General features: G+C 35.1%; 1 protein-coding gene and 1 long non-coding RNA gene across 2 annotated transcripts; both read right to left on the reverse strand.

Moving 5' to 3' along the window:
* Positions 1-420: 420 nt before the first annotated feature.
* On the reverse strand, positions 421-5,927 carry LOC105335859 (uncharacterized). Its single transcript, XR_010708236.1, has 3 exons — positions 5,259-5,927; positions 3,920-4,104; positions 421-787 (listed from the first exon to the last, which is right to left on the reverse strand). It is a non-coding gene; the product is annotated as an uncharacterized lncRNA (long non-coding RNA).
* Positions 5,928-9,847: 3,920 nt separating this feature from the next.
* On the reverse strand, positions 9,848-12,829 carry LOC105335860 (ribonuclease P protein subunit p38). Its single transcript, XM_034474734.2, has 5 exons — positions 12,669-12,829; positions 12,180-12,230; positions 11,604-11,900; positions 10,685-10,904; positions 9,848-10,354 (listed from the first exon to the last, which is right to left on the reverse strand). The coding sequence occupies exons 1-5, from the start codon at positions 12,791-12,793 to the stop codon at positions 9,860-9,862; spliced, it is 1,188 nt and encodes a 395-aa protein (XP_034330625.2). The 5' UTR covers positions 12,794-12,829; the 3' UTR covers positions 9,848-9,859.
* Between the last annotated feature and the right edge of the window lie 882 nt (positions 12,830-13,711).

Here is a 13,711-nt window from a genome sequence, read left to right on the forward strand (position 1 = left end):
TATACTTAAACATTTCACCTGCATGGTTTTCATTTTTTATTATTTTTCAATATCGTCTAGATCTTTATAATTCGACTGTTGTACAATCGTGCATTCGATGGTCATAACTGTGTTATATTGTTTCGGAATAATGTTTGAATTCATCCATAAATTCAATGGTGGAAATCGGGAATATTTACTAAATTCTATCGCTTTAAAAAAAGGGTAAAGCTCGTCTTTAAAGGTACTAAGAAATACTTATTACTCGATACACTTCAGCAAAGATGAGATACTCCCCTATTTACATGTGTAAAGGGTATCATAATCTCAATAAAATGGAAAAAGAAAAACAAATTTCCCAATATGACATGAAACATTTTATTTGCAGCACCAGGCCCTTTTCGATTTTTTAGCATATAATGTACAGATTACACATCTATTTATGTAGAAAACATCGAGACACTCATCCGTAAAAAAATATAATTATAATACTACATTGTAGTTCATTGTATTTGTAAAAAATATCTAAAAATTTAATTATAATGATAATTGTGACTTGTGGTCCAACTAAAAACCAGAAAGGTGGCTACAAAGATCACATTGCTAAGGAGAAACAAGATGAGAAAGGTTCGGTTGCTGAAGATGTCCAGTAGCGTGGTGGCGAGACCCTTTGTTGTGTTGCTGTCGCCTTTGTTGTTGTCAGGTACAGCGGCTAGTGCACGGTCTCTGTCGGACGATGAGGTATAAGTTGTCACAGACCAGACAACAATAACAAAGGACGAAATGACGGACATGCAGTACAGGAAATCTAAAATTAAAGAAAAATAAAAATAAAAGTTGTTTCCCCAAAATTGTTGACTTTAAACGTAACGGTTATAAATAACACAATCATTTTTCTCTTTGCATAACGCTATATTTTTTATAATATAATAATAATAATTTTTATGATTAAGACGACGCTAAATAAAAGGAATCAATTTTGATAATTTTTTTTTTTTGCGACATCAGGTAAAACACAATTTGTTTTCTTTTTAGACGGTGGCTATAAATAGCCACGGTCTATTGCTACCGTCCTGACCGGAAGAGTATTTCTCACGGGGACTCTAGCGGATAAGGAACGATAACTCTGTTCGGTATTCAATGTTTTATCTATGTGTCGATTTCAGTACGAGAACTAATTTTAATCTTATCAGATATTTTAAGCATAATAGCTGCTAATTGTTTTGTACATATATTTAAATAATTTAGGAAATTGTGTTTTATTTTAAATTGGCCGTTACCCTGTCTGCTTACGCGGTATCGATAATTTATGCACCAACTGCCAGTTGTGACGTTAAACTCTGTATCAGGGCTGCATAAACTATATCACTGCGATCACTTCTAAGAGATCTCACAATAATCGCTTCTTGTTTTTTTATGATGTAAACCATTGTCAGAAACACACTATTTAAACAGGTTTGCCATTTCATATTATTTCAGCAATTTTTCAACGCATTAATTTTAGTTGAGGCAGAATGTTGTAGCTTATTCCAAAGAATTCAAAACAGATACTGACAATGAATATTACATTAATTACATTTTATTGAACTTCAACCAATCAATGGCACACTTTCTTCTACAAGTGTGCATGTGTTTTTAAACATACAAAAAACTTGAAATTTACGATACAAATGTGTTTAATTTTGGACTGACCTGTGATTTACATGAACCTTATATTGTAACCCACTCAGTATGTAAGAACATTAATTTTATTACAGGAACCTCAATATTCATCAGACAATATTTACTACTGAATTTGACGCTTTACTTGCTACTGACTTTCTCTCAAACACGCTAATCGATCGACCTCGGATTGTAAAAGTCATGTGCAAATCGAGTCGCCATTTTACAATTTTACATGTATAAACAAACCACATTTTACGATGTTTCAAAGATTTTCAGTTCAGATTTTTTGTAAGCAAATAAGGGATTAAAGACATATGCTGTAAAACGTCTTATGGATTTCACGGCGTGTCAGCTCCTGTATCTCTAAATAATCGATTCAACTTAAGCAATATTCCATAATTATACATTTATGGTACATTGTGAACCGTAATGTAAGATATAATAATTTTGTTCACTAAACAGTTTCTGCCAAATTTTTTCACAATAAACTGAATAACGCAATTTGATGAGCGAAGTACAATCTGTTACTTTAATCCATATGCGCCCGTCGACGTCTCTGCTATTTGAGAACCTTTTCTTTGGTTTTGGGGGGATTTTTTCACTAACAGATAACATTATTACACATGTACGTAAATATCGCCCCTTTTGTTCTCAAATAATTTTTATCTCGCGAGTACAACTCTATTATGACCTTTCTTCGACATTTGTTTCCATAATAGGTAGGCCTAATATATAAATGCGCCAGTTTGTTGCGAGTCGCAATCGAAATACACAACGGTTAGAAAAGTGTCATCACTCAACGAAATGCTACATCAGCCGTAGCGTATACATCCATGCTATATTTGCGATAAATAATGAAACATGAAGGCAAAAATTGTGCTTCATAGATGACTGTAGTTTTCTGCTGAGTTACAGAACTATAGCTTTCCGGAAATATTGCCGGGATTTGCGAACCCTAGATATACCAGTGGTGTATATAGTACATGCAAAGAATAAATTGAAATTTATATACACAGCTGTACGGTCAGAAAAACATGCGTTCAACTTGGATTTTGTTTGTTTGGGTTTTTTTTAGAACAAATTTTGAATAATTAATCAATATTTGTTGTAAGTTTACTAGAAGAGTTTAATGTAGCAAGTAAATTATGCGTGTTAAAGTGTACTGAGAAGCGATAAAATATACATGTGACTTTCCCAAATCCATTCAAATGATTTGAATTAATCTATAGCTAAATACAATAGGACAAATGTACTTTAAAACGTTGAATAATGAAACTGCCGCGACTGAATATTGTATGATATATTTTTTCAAATTTTATTGGAAATAATCCACTAAAGTCGAAAATAAAATATTGATTGACTCTTCTGTTTCATGATGACGTGCATTCCAAAAGCAATAGCAGGTTTATCAAACAGATTCTTGTAAACTATTCCGTTTTCTTTACACCTAAATGTATGAACTGACTATGAGGACAAAAGCAAGTGTGATGGTCCACGAGACTGCAACTTTTTCCCCGCGAAGAAATTGACGAAAATGCTGTCGAGAGGGACAATAAACATACTACATGTCTACCAAATAATTAGTAAAAACCGATAAGTATTTTATCCATTTATCATATCCAATCTACACTTTTTCAAAAGTTGTTTCCCTTTACGGAGTCAACCCAGAGGTAAAAAGGGGGGAAACCCCAAAAATCCCCTTCTTTACACAATCAAATAGTTGGGCGCACTGTGATGAAATCGCTTTGGATTTGATTTATTCATTCAATATGTGGTGGCAACCCACCTTTTAATGAGTCATTCTGGGGCAATAAAAATACATACATGTAGTACATGTATTACCGAAAACGGAATTTTAATGTCAACTGATATAGATACAAACATATAGATACAAACTTCTATACTACAAAGGTTACTGTGATAATTCTTTGGGTTTCCCCCAAAAGATGACGATAAAGAGACACAACAATTGTAAGGTGTGGATTGTGATCACAACTACGATTTCCACAGAATTATCCATGTAGGAAACTCACGACCAGTTGTGCGAGTAAGCGTTAAGTATTAGTACATGTATGAGATACTGGCTTTGGATTTTCGACAACAATAATTATCATACATGTAATATACCACTTTCAAACGGCGCCACCGTCTAACAGTACTTTCAGTACTTTGATTTCTTTTTGTGTACTTTTAAGATATCACAAAAAAAACCCCGGGTAAACAAAGGCTCAGAAATTACAAGAAAAGGCAAGAGTTTGTTTGCCATAATACTTACTTAAATATGCGTCAATTTCCTTAAATTTGGTAATGTAAAAATATCCCTGCAACAAAAACTGTGCCGCGTTTCCTATTAGTGCATCATACAGCCTAAGAGTTCTTGCTTCCCTGTTAATCTGTAAAAACTTCCCTTGGTGGCCGTCACCTCTCTTGATAATCCATCGGCTTAATACGTCTGCATCTCTAGAATTCAACGTATGAAATTACATACTTGAAAAAAAAATCTCTAACTCTCTAAAACGTGTAATTGCAATGAAATACTTACAAGTGCACTTATAATTAAGATGGAAAATGAGGTTAAGATTTATATTACATGTTCCATGCTTACAGTAACGAATAAGTTTTACATTCAGCATATTAGAAAATAACTACAAGACATAAGAAGTCCGAATTATCTGACGTTTTTCCTGGCTTTGTTTTAACGATTTTGATATTTTACTTACACGAAAAATATCCTGGCAAGTTAAACTTTCAAATATCAAAATTATATATAAAAAAAGGATCTAGAAAAACGCCGGATATTCCTACTAAATTCGATGGATATGGCTTTCACGTAAGAAAAGGCTTTATAAATAACCAATAAACATAATAAATTATACACAAACTTAAACGAAATAAATTGTCTAAAGTTTGACTTGTTGTAGAATATTTTATTTTAATTCACAATGCAAGTTCTAATACAGTGAAGTCGCCAATTCTGGGTCACGTCAGACTGTTACTTTGATATTTTGCAAAGCTGTTCCATTTAAATTTTATACTATATGTATATTGAAAGTACATTTTGTGAGTTATTTTAAAAGCATTCATTTTGTTTTTGAAAATAATTTCCCGGAAACAATATTTACAGAGACATTTCAACAAGGCATTGTTTCCCCACTTCCGAATCATTTTCTCCATTTTCGAAGTGTCAGTAATGTTGGGTAATCGTCCCAGAACACAATTTTTATAAATTTTCAGCATAAAAAAAATAATGCCGATCAGAAAATATATTTATAACTACTGAATTCCGAGGTAGTCAATTAAAATGCCGGATGACGATACAACCTACCAATCTTAAACCAACGAAAAATAGGAATTTGGTGATAGTCTACATTTTAATACAACATAACTGACCACTGACCAGTTTGATATGTCAGTGTACTACATGTACATGTATATATCCCTAAAAACACAACAAAACAATAGAGCCCCTTTCAGGTTTTTTTTGTTTCTTTCAAACAATGTTCCTTCCCACAAATGTTCATATGCATAAATTAAATTGGTGTAGTCATAACAACCACTTCTGGTTTTTTGGTTTTTTTTATAAAATAAACATTGGAGGAAAGACAATAGCTTACCTAGCCAATCCTGACATTGGAAACCTGGTGAAAATACACAGAACATATCTAATTCCTGGTGGGGATTTCTTTGTCGAGGAATTCTGAATGATCCAAAATGTACTCAAGCTCCCTATCACCAAACTAGCAGTGACGGTAATGGATATTGTCAAGCTGAACTCATGGTACATTTCTCTCTCGAAATACGCACTGGCTAAAACAAGGTCACAATCGAACGACATCAAAAAGAATAGTATGGAAATCAGGGCTACGAGGCACCGCCACTTGAAATCGAAAGTGTCATCAATATTCCCTTCATCTTGCTGCTTTTCTTCCGACTCTAGTAATTGAACCCGGTCCATCTCTAGCATTCTCTGCTCGCTCCTTCAATTTCAAGAACAGAAATTGCGATCCGTGGCTAATTATGTGTTGAATTGAACTGTCCTCCATACCATAAAACAAGTTTACACTGTCACTACATGCATCTTTCCTTCTAACTAATTACGTCCGATTTATTAAGGCTCAACAGTTCCTCATAGACATTAGAGACAGCTGGTCCACAGCTCATCAAGTTAAATTAAAACTCTAAGCATTATTCTACTTCCCGATAGATCGTAATCCAACAACAAATGTCTTTGCTCGCCGTTCAAGCGTTTATAATACCTTGGTATGGAGCGTTAGTTCTGTCATATTTATATAAAATATTAAATGCTTATTTTTGGATGTCGTCGGTCCTATATCCACCAAGGCGTTGCAGACAAATTGAATACCTCGCGTTAGTCATAAATTTTAAACCCCTTTTCAATGGTAACAGAAAATCAATAATTCGTGGACATTTTGTTTTATTGATAATGACTGTTGCAACGGTGTGAACTAGCAAATTGCATGGATCGAACCATGTCTGAATGCGCTTTGATAAACACACCATGCAGATTCTGTACCGACTGTAGCGTTCATAACACTGACGGTATTATATAGGCCTAAATAGTGCCTGTTTAGGAGGGTAAGAGTTGAAATTGACACCCCGAGAAAACTCTTGTCAACCGACGCGAAGCGGAGGTTGACAATGGCTTTCGAGGGGTGTCAATTTCAACTCTTACCCTCCTAAACGGGCACTATTTATTTTATTATACTGAAGGTCTTACTTTTAAAGAAAACTTTACTACTTTTATATATGAATGACGTGAATTCTTTGGCGAACCGTACGCGCATAGTTTACGCGCATGTAACAATTCGTTGTGTTACCCGTTGCTTAGTGTGTTGCTAACGCTGAGGGTAATAGAAGGGATTATCTACTGCGTCTAAACCAATCAGATTTCAGTATTTAACATGAAAGTATGATAATAGACTTTGTATCATGGCCTTTGTTCCTGATCAGTCTGCGTTTCGCAATGTTCACCTGCTTTAGATTTAACAGCTTTCTTTTATGGTGTTCCGATGGGGCCACTTCGAGTGCGAAAGTTGCGAAGGCGAAAGTGCGAGGGCGAAGGAGCGAAAGTGCGAAGATGCGACGGCGAAGCGCGAAGATGCGATGGCGAAAGTGCGAAGGCGAAGGAGCGATACTACTATCGCTCCTTCGCCTTCGCACTCTCGCCTTCGCAACCTCGCACTTTCGCCTTCGCCTTTTTTATAGCATTCAGAAAGTCTCAGTCGATTACATAGAATTTGATCCAGGCACCGTACTCGCCAAGGTTTCCCGATTAATCCAAGATATTATTGGTACGCATGCGCTAGGCTATTGTGCTTACTATGAATGTTTATAAATATTTTAATGTGTATATGTGACATATATGTTTACCAGTGCTGGCTATGCCTTATCATTTTATACTCCACATAAAATGCAATGTCCGCCATAATGTGTACATATGCACTTCCAGACTCCTATCACTTACTAGCTGTCTGTTTACCGTGGATCAAACACAGTAACATTCTAATTTCATTATGCGACATTCTTATGTATGGATCTATGCGGACCTTGCTTATGTATGGATCTAGAAAAGTTATGGATCTGCGCAGGCTGTTGAAAATAAATTTTAAAAAGTTCATCGTCTGCCTCAGATGTCCTTTTATACAGCTAAAATTGTCTTTAAACGATAAAGAGCTCGACAATTATAAAAAGGCGAAGGCGAAGATGCGAAGGCGAGAGTGCGAAGGAGCGATAGTAGTATCGCTTCTTCGCCTTCGCAACTTCTCACTTTCGCCTTCGCATCTTTGCGCTTCGCCGTCGCATCTTCGCTCATTCGCACTTTCGCCGTCGCAATTTCGCACTCTCGCACCTCGACCTAAAGGCAAAAGTGCGAAGGTCGAAGTGGCCCCATCGGAACACCATATTCTTTTGAGTCAGCTCTTGGTTGACCTCATAAAACAAATTTTGAATTTATGCCCACGCCTTCCGCAGAGATGGTAATTGAAAGGGAAACCACCGATGGTACATGCTTTACATCGGCATCATTTAACTTGCCTTAGCTGATCCCTTACTTGCAGATACGATTTATATATAATTTTGATATTTTATTCTCCAGATCTCTCATGGACTGCATGTTGAATTCCCTGACGAAAATTTATAATTTCTTCCTTCACACCAATGCTACTATGTTCAGAAGACATATTTGCATGTATCTACCACGTCTCGACTCGAGCAAATCCGACACACATGTGCCAACGTTGACGCTCGGCTCTGCAGAACATATCTTTTTCGACTGCTAATCTAACAGCATCATTCAGAGATTTGGGACGAGACTGTTAAATACGTAGTCGGATGTCAAAATCTGACAGCAAATCAATATACTGATCTTTGGCAATCATTTCAGTTACATCCCTTTGTGCCGTAGGGCGTGCAAGATGAGTCGAGCGACGTATGCTTCTAGAGCTCTCGTAAAGTCTCTGTCTCTTTTAGGCTTTTTTCCCCCTCAACATTGCTAAGTACGACTCGGTTTGATTAACAGAACTGATGTGCAAACCTAGCCTTTACCAGTTTTCTTGTTTCCGAGGACAGTCTGCGCTTGTCCTCTTAAAGGTGCTGCCAAGAATAAGCTCTTTTGTCGAAACTTCTATAGATTAATACAACAGCAAACTTCAAAATGAGCTCTATAGTCTATTGATGAGGAAGTGCCGCAAAACGTTGCCGGTTTCTTGCAATTAATAGTTTTACCCATGTGACTCTCTACCAGATTGTTCTCAGTGTAGCCATGTGAACGAACACTTCGATTTAAGCCTTGCTTTGAAAGTGGTCCAACATTCCATGCGCCATGTCTTGATGTCAAAGTAATACTAGTTGTTGATGTGGCACCGAGACTTTATGTACTATTAGGAAAAATACCAGCGTGTAGGGTTTCTGAGACATTTGGTCGATAAATTGCTCAAGGGCTTAAATAAACAACATACGCTTTTACAAATGTTTCTTGACTTGAGCAGAGTAATCTGACTTCAGATATTTTGAAAGATCAAAATTCTCAGCTGTGTCTGTTTTAATTTATGTGATAGCATACCGAGATGATATCTCATCTATACTAGTATCATAATTTGGTCTTACATTTACCCCGGAATCGTTTATTGATGTCTTTGTGTGCTTTAAGGTCAGACGAGACGTTCCTCGAGAATCTTTTTTGTATATCTCCTCGTAATAAAGAGTTCCAATAAAAAATACTAATTTTATAATTACTTTAAAAATGATCAAAATTTACTTGACTTGGCTATATGTCTAGATGTCCGAGTGGTTGGAATCGTGGCCGCTCACTGTCAGAAGCGTATAGGTTCTTGAGTTCGTGAGTTCGAAGCCCCGCCCAGGCGGAGATATAGTTCTAATATAGTGAATTTCGCTGTGCTGTAGATGCATTTATTTTTATATCATAGCAATTCAAGTGTATTTTCAAGAAGATTATATGGGAAATTGCATACTCTAGTATTTTGCAGAAATGCCTGGTAAGGTACCCTAATTTTTTGCAAGAAAGTTTGTCAAAGTAGTAGTTAACCATTAACAAATTCCTGGAAAAAGTTATCTAAAATTTAGGAAGGTGTCGTCTGACCTTAATTTGATATAAAATTTGAATGGATTATAAGATCAGTCGAAACTTAGGCAGCTAAATTGTGAGCACACACTCCACGAACTATCTAAAGGATAGATCGTCGCAGTCATTTATAGACTAGATGTAAGATATATACATGTATATGATACAGAGAGTTTTATATACATGTTATTGAAAATATAGCAAATTATCGAAATTTCCTAACTATAATGCATGGAATTTTTATTCATTAAATAACACTTTATGGCTTTACAAATATCGAAAATTCCGGAAAAGGATAAAAAAAAAAATATCAGTGGTAATATTTTCAAGACTTGCAAAACTTCAACATTTTCTACAGTGAAATCGCTTGCTTATACTCATACCAAGGTTTGGTTGAACTTTATTAAACATTATTCAATTTTAAAGGACAGGCGCGAGGCGTTCACGAGAAAAGTTTCTTGAAGAGATCAAGTTACTTATTCTAATTTATAGCAGCCAGTTCGGCTCCACATTCTCCAATATGAATAACTCAATAACTTTTGAATTACAAGTACATGTAGCTGAAACAAGAGCTCTCTATTTAAAAGTATCAAGAAAACAATATTTCAGTCACATTTATTTATTTTTGTTTCGTTTTCTTTTTTTGGACTTTTTGACTTTTTGTTCATTCCCAAACACTGGCATGTACCCAGTGGATTGATATTTCCTGAATTTAGCCAGATCTTTGACCTCAGCTTCATGTTTCCTTTTATGTCCAAAATCTGGAATCATTTTCACCACTTTGGTTGCACTCTCATTTGAAAATGGGATGAAATCTGCTCCAAAACTTTTCAAATTGGAGGCAGAATTCTTGTACACATAAAATCTGGAATAATCTGTATCTGGCGCAGTCTTTTGTGTATTTAGTGGTTCGGTATCCTTGGATACCGTAGTTGAGGCTGATTCAGCTAATGAGACATCTTCTTCCTTCCCACTCCCTGTATCAAGGTCTGTGATTGGTCCTTTTTCACTGGATAGTTTCTCTATCCAAGGAACAGTTTGCTCTGGGATAAGACCTGACACAAATTCAACAGCTTCATCCAATGGGCTGGTCTCTTCTGTCTCTGATTTCTAAAGCAGATAAAACAAATTGAGTAAGACTCTATTTAAAGGTCCTCCACATCTTTGGGGAAAATTTTGCATTTTTATTCTTTTGAGATATGGCAAGCTAGCATGCACTAGACTTGAAAATGACAAGCAAAATCTGAATAAATTTTTTTTTGGGGGGGGGGGGGGGGGGGGTAAAATCTTTGAAAAATTCATCTGTAAAATCAACAGTCCCTAGTGTATTTGAACTTGAAAACTGCGAGTTAAATCTACTGTACATGTTAACTGTTTTAAATTTTCTAGTTTTGAACTGAGTACTGTTGTTAGAGAATTTCTGGGGAAAATTCATCTCACCTTTATTCCTAAGGCCATAAGTGAAGAAATCTTTAGTATGGGACAGAGTGTTGTGCTTAAATTGGAAATGATTGTGGCAGGACAATTCCTTGTAGCAGCTAAGCTAATCATATGCTGTGTTAGCATCTCTGGCTTACAGGAATGGCAGGCTAGAACCAATCGCATTTGATCTTTCTCCAATCCTTTGATGACTTCATTAATTCCAAAACAGATTTTTCTCCTAAAATTTTGTTACATTTAGTTTAGAATGGTTTAACATTTGATAGCATTTTATTTTGAAAAAAAATCTAAAATGTCAAATTGTTTTGATTTGTTAGGTTGTAGTCATAGAAAATATTTTAATATCAATTTTGACGACTCAACTTCTAAAAGCTTTTAACAGTTAAATTGCAATTTTAATCTCCTATCACATATCAACCTGAAAATATGCTTATTCTAGTGCTTGACACCATTTTACAAAGCTATTACCGGTAGTTAACAAATAAAATAAAACTTGTATATCAGCTCCTCTACAATATCCTATTCAAGTAAAGTGTATCATAGAAAAGCGGATATCCAAATATAATTTTAATAAGATTGAGTAATGTCAATGAAAGATACGGCACTTGCAGTATACTATGATTTTATTAATATTCAAGGGCATCAACATTCTTGGATTAAGTAAAAATCACAGATTTCATAGAAATGTCAAATGATCCTATCAATACCACATGTTATCAGATATTGCATTTCAATGAACATTCTAATTTGAGAATCAACTCAACAAAATCCACGAAAAATTGTTCTCAAAAAATACAGATTGAACACCTTTGACAATACATGTATGCAGCACTGCGTCATATGCAATGTTTACAGATAAATGGATCTGATTCTTCATAAAATAAAGAAAAATGAAATGACTATCTTTATACATCACTACCTTGCTATGCTCATTTTACTGCAAACATCTCCCTGCCCCTCAGATGAAGACTTGGTCCCCTGGGACAATTCGCGGCCATCAACCTCACTTTCTAGTCCTCTCTCTCCCTTCTCTGTTTCTTCTGAGCTTTGCCCCCTACCCCCCTGACCAGATAAATTCTTTTCACTGACAGTTGTACGATCTGTCTTTTGATTCTGCTGTTTCAGCTTTCTTTCCTTCCGAAGTCTTTGCTGGTTTAGGATTTTCTGTTTCCGTCTCTCCTCTCTCTCTTCTGCTATGCCTAAAGGTTTTATTGCTCTGAAAATAAAAGTGCAAAAAGAAATTAAAATACGGTAATATCACATTTACATTAATATCAACATGATCAAATGAATGCTTAAACACAGGAGATGTATCAAAATTCATCACACAGAAAACAACAGGGGAATTTATCAATGATTATCGTAGTTTTAAATAATTAAATGGTGGTATGTTACATATATATATTCACGTACATAGATACATGAGTTTTATGTCAATGAAGCAGAACAGGTGTTGTTTGTTTTAAATCAGTAAAAATACATGAACATTACTTACTCAACCATTTTTTGTAAAATCTTTTCTTGTGTTTCTTCGGGTAAACTAACTCTGAAAAAATTAAGCCTTCTTATATCTAACATGTACCGGTAATAATACACTGCATCATAAGTATACAATATATGTATTCAATGTACATTAAAAAAAAGTACTTTTTTTAATGTACATTGAATACACGTTTTTAACATGTCTGAAACGAGAGGTTTCAGTGAATTTATTTATTGCAATACACAGAAATACACATAAGATTACCAATTTTAATCAATTTTTTCTTCGGGAACAAATAATGAGGAAATTCACTATCCAACAACCAAGCCCCTTTGGAAGTTAATGTAACGTATGTGCATGAACATACAATATATATAGTTTCCATTAACTCCAAGTGCCCGTGGAAAGTACTGCACTGTCCCAATACACAGTCGTATGCATAAATGTCACCCGTTTTATACAAAATTTTAGAAAATAACAACGAAAACTCCAACAATTTACCTGTGATTAACATATGGAGTACATAACACCATTTTCTTTTTCTTCTTTTGTTGTTGTTGTTTGGCTCGAATTTGGTTTTTTAAAGAACCTTGCATTGCCGAGTGTGATAATGTGGGGGCCGCCATCTTTATTTTTTAAACCCGAATCACTAAAGACCTGAAAGACCCGAATGACCTGAAATATATCAATTTATATTTTGTGCAAATAAGTAAGTCTTTATGATCCTGTGAAATCAGCATGGGTTGAACTTAAAAAAAAAGAACACTATGACAAAATGATGATAGCTGAAGGTGGTATTTGACATTTTGCGATTTGAACAATGTCACCGAGAGAACATATACAAGGCCTACTGATTTTTTTTTTGACCATTTATAAAAGTCACCAACCAGTGTCGAACTCTTTATTTACAGATTAAAAGTTAGATGTTGCAAAAAATTTCATAACTTGTGAAAAACCAAGGGTTCTTTTTATCAGGGACGTATATACTAAGTATATATTAAGTATATACGTCCTGTTTTTATTTATAAAAACCATATGATTTTCTATCATATAACGTTACCGTGAATTCTTGTTTTTCCTAAAATTTTATTTCAGTCTTCCAGATAATTTCAAATCGCTCGATTATTATGTGAATACAACACGTTCTTTAAGAATCGCAAGAATCTCTCACAGTTTCAAATTTATTTTTTGCTTTTTAACATTTTTCGATCCTCCCTTCCCCTCTCTCTTACACTCACAGTTAAATTGTTGCGTGTCCCCAATCATCTGCCATTAAAAAAAATTCGCATGAAACACCACCCCCCCCCCCCACCTTGGAAATTTCTTAATCCAACTCTGAGGGATTTAATCTACTGTCAAGCATCAGTGCACCAGAAACTGAACTTCATGATTGAAACATTATGGATCTAAATGCAACAAAAATAAAATACCGAAACAAATTGACATATAGAAGAACAATATTGGGAGAAAGCAATTATACAAACTAGCTCGATTTCATGAAGAAAAAGAAAACCCGCAAATTTTAGCCTATTGTTGGACATCAA

This window comes from Magallana gigas, chromosome 8, assembly GCF_963853765.1.
Source record: "Magallana gigas chromosome 8, xbMagGiga1.1, whole genome shotgun sequence".
NCBI lineage: Eukaryota > Metazoa > Mollusca > Bivalvia > Ostreida > Ostreidae > Magallana > Magallana gigas.

Bases quoted from the DNA above. Each gene is read 5' to 3' on its own strand.
- LOC105335860 (XM_034474734.2), bottom strand. From the start codon at position 12,793: ATGGCGGCCCCCACATTATCACACTCGGCAATGCAAGGTTCTTTAAAA. The intron at 11,901-12,179 runs GTAAGTAATGTT...TTTTATTTTCAG, and splicing joins ATTTTACAAAAAATGGTTGA to AGCAATAAAACCTTTAGGCA. The intron at 10,355-10,684 runs GTGAGATGAATT...TATCTGCTTTAG, and splicing joins TTATGGCCTTAGGAATAAAG to AAATCAGAGACAGAAGAGAC.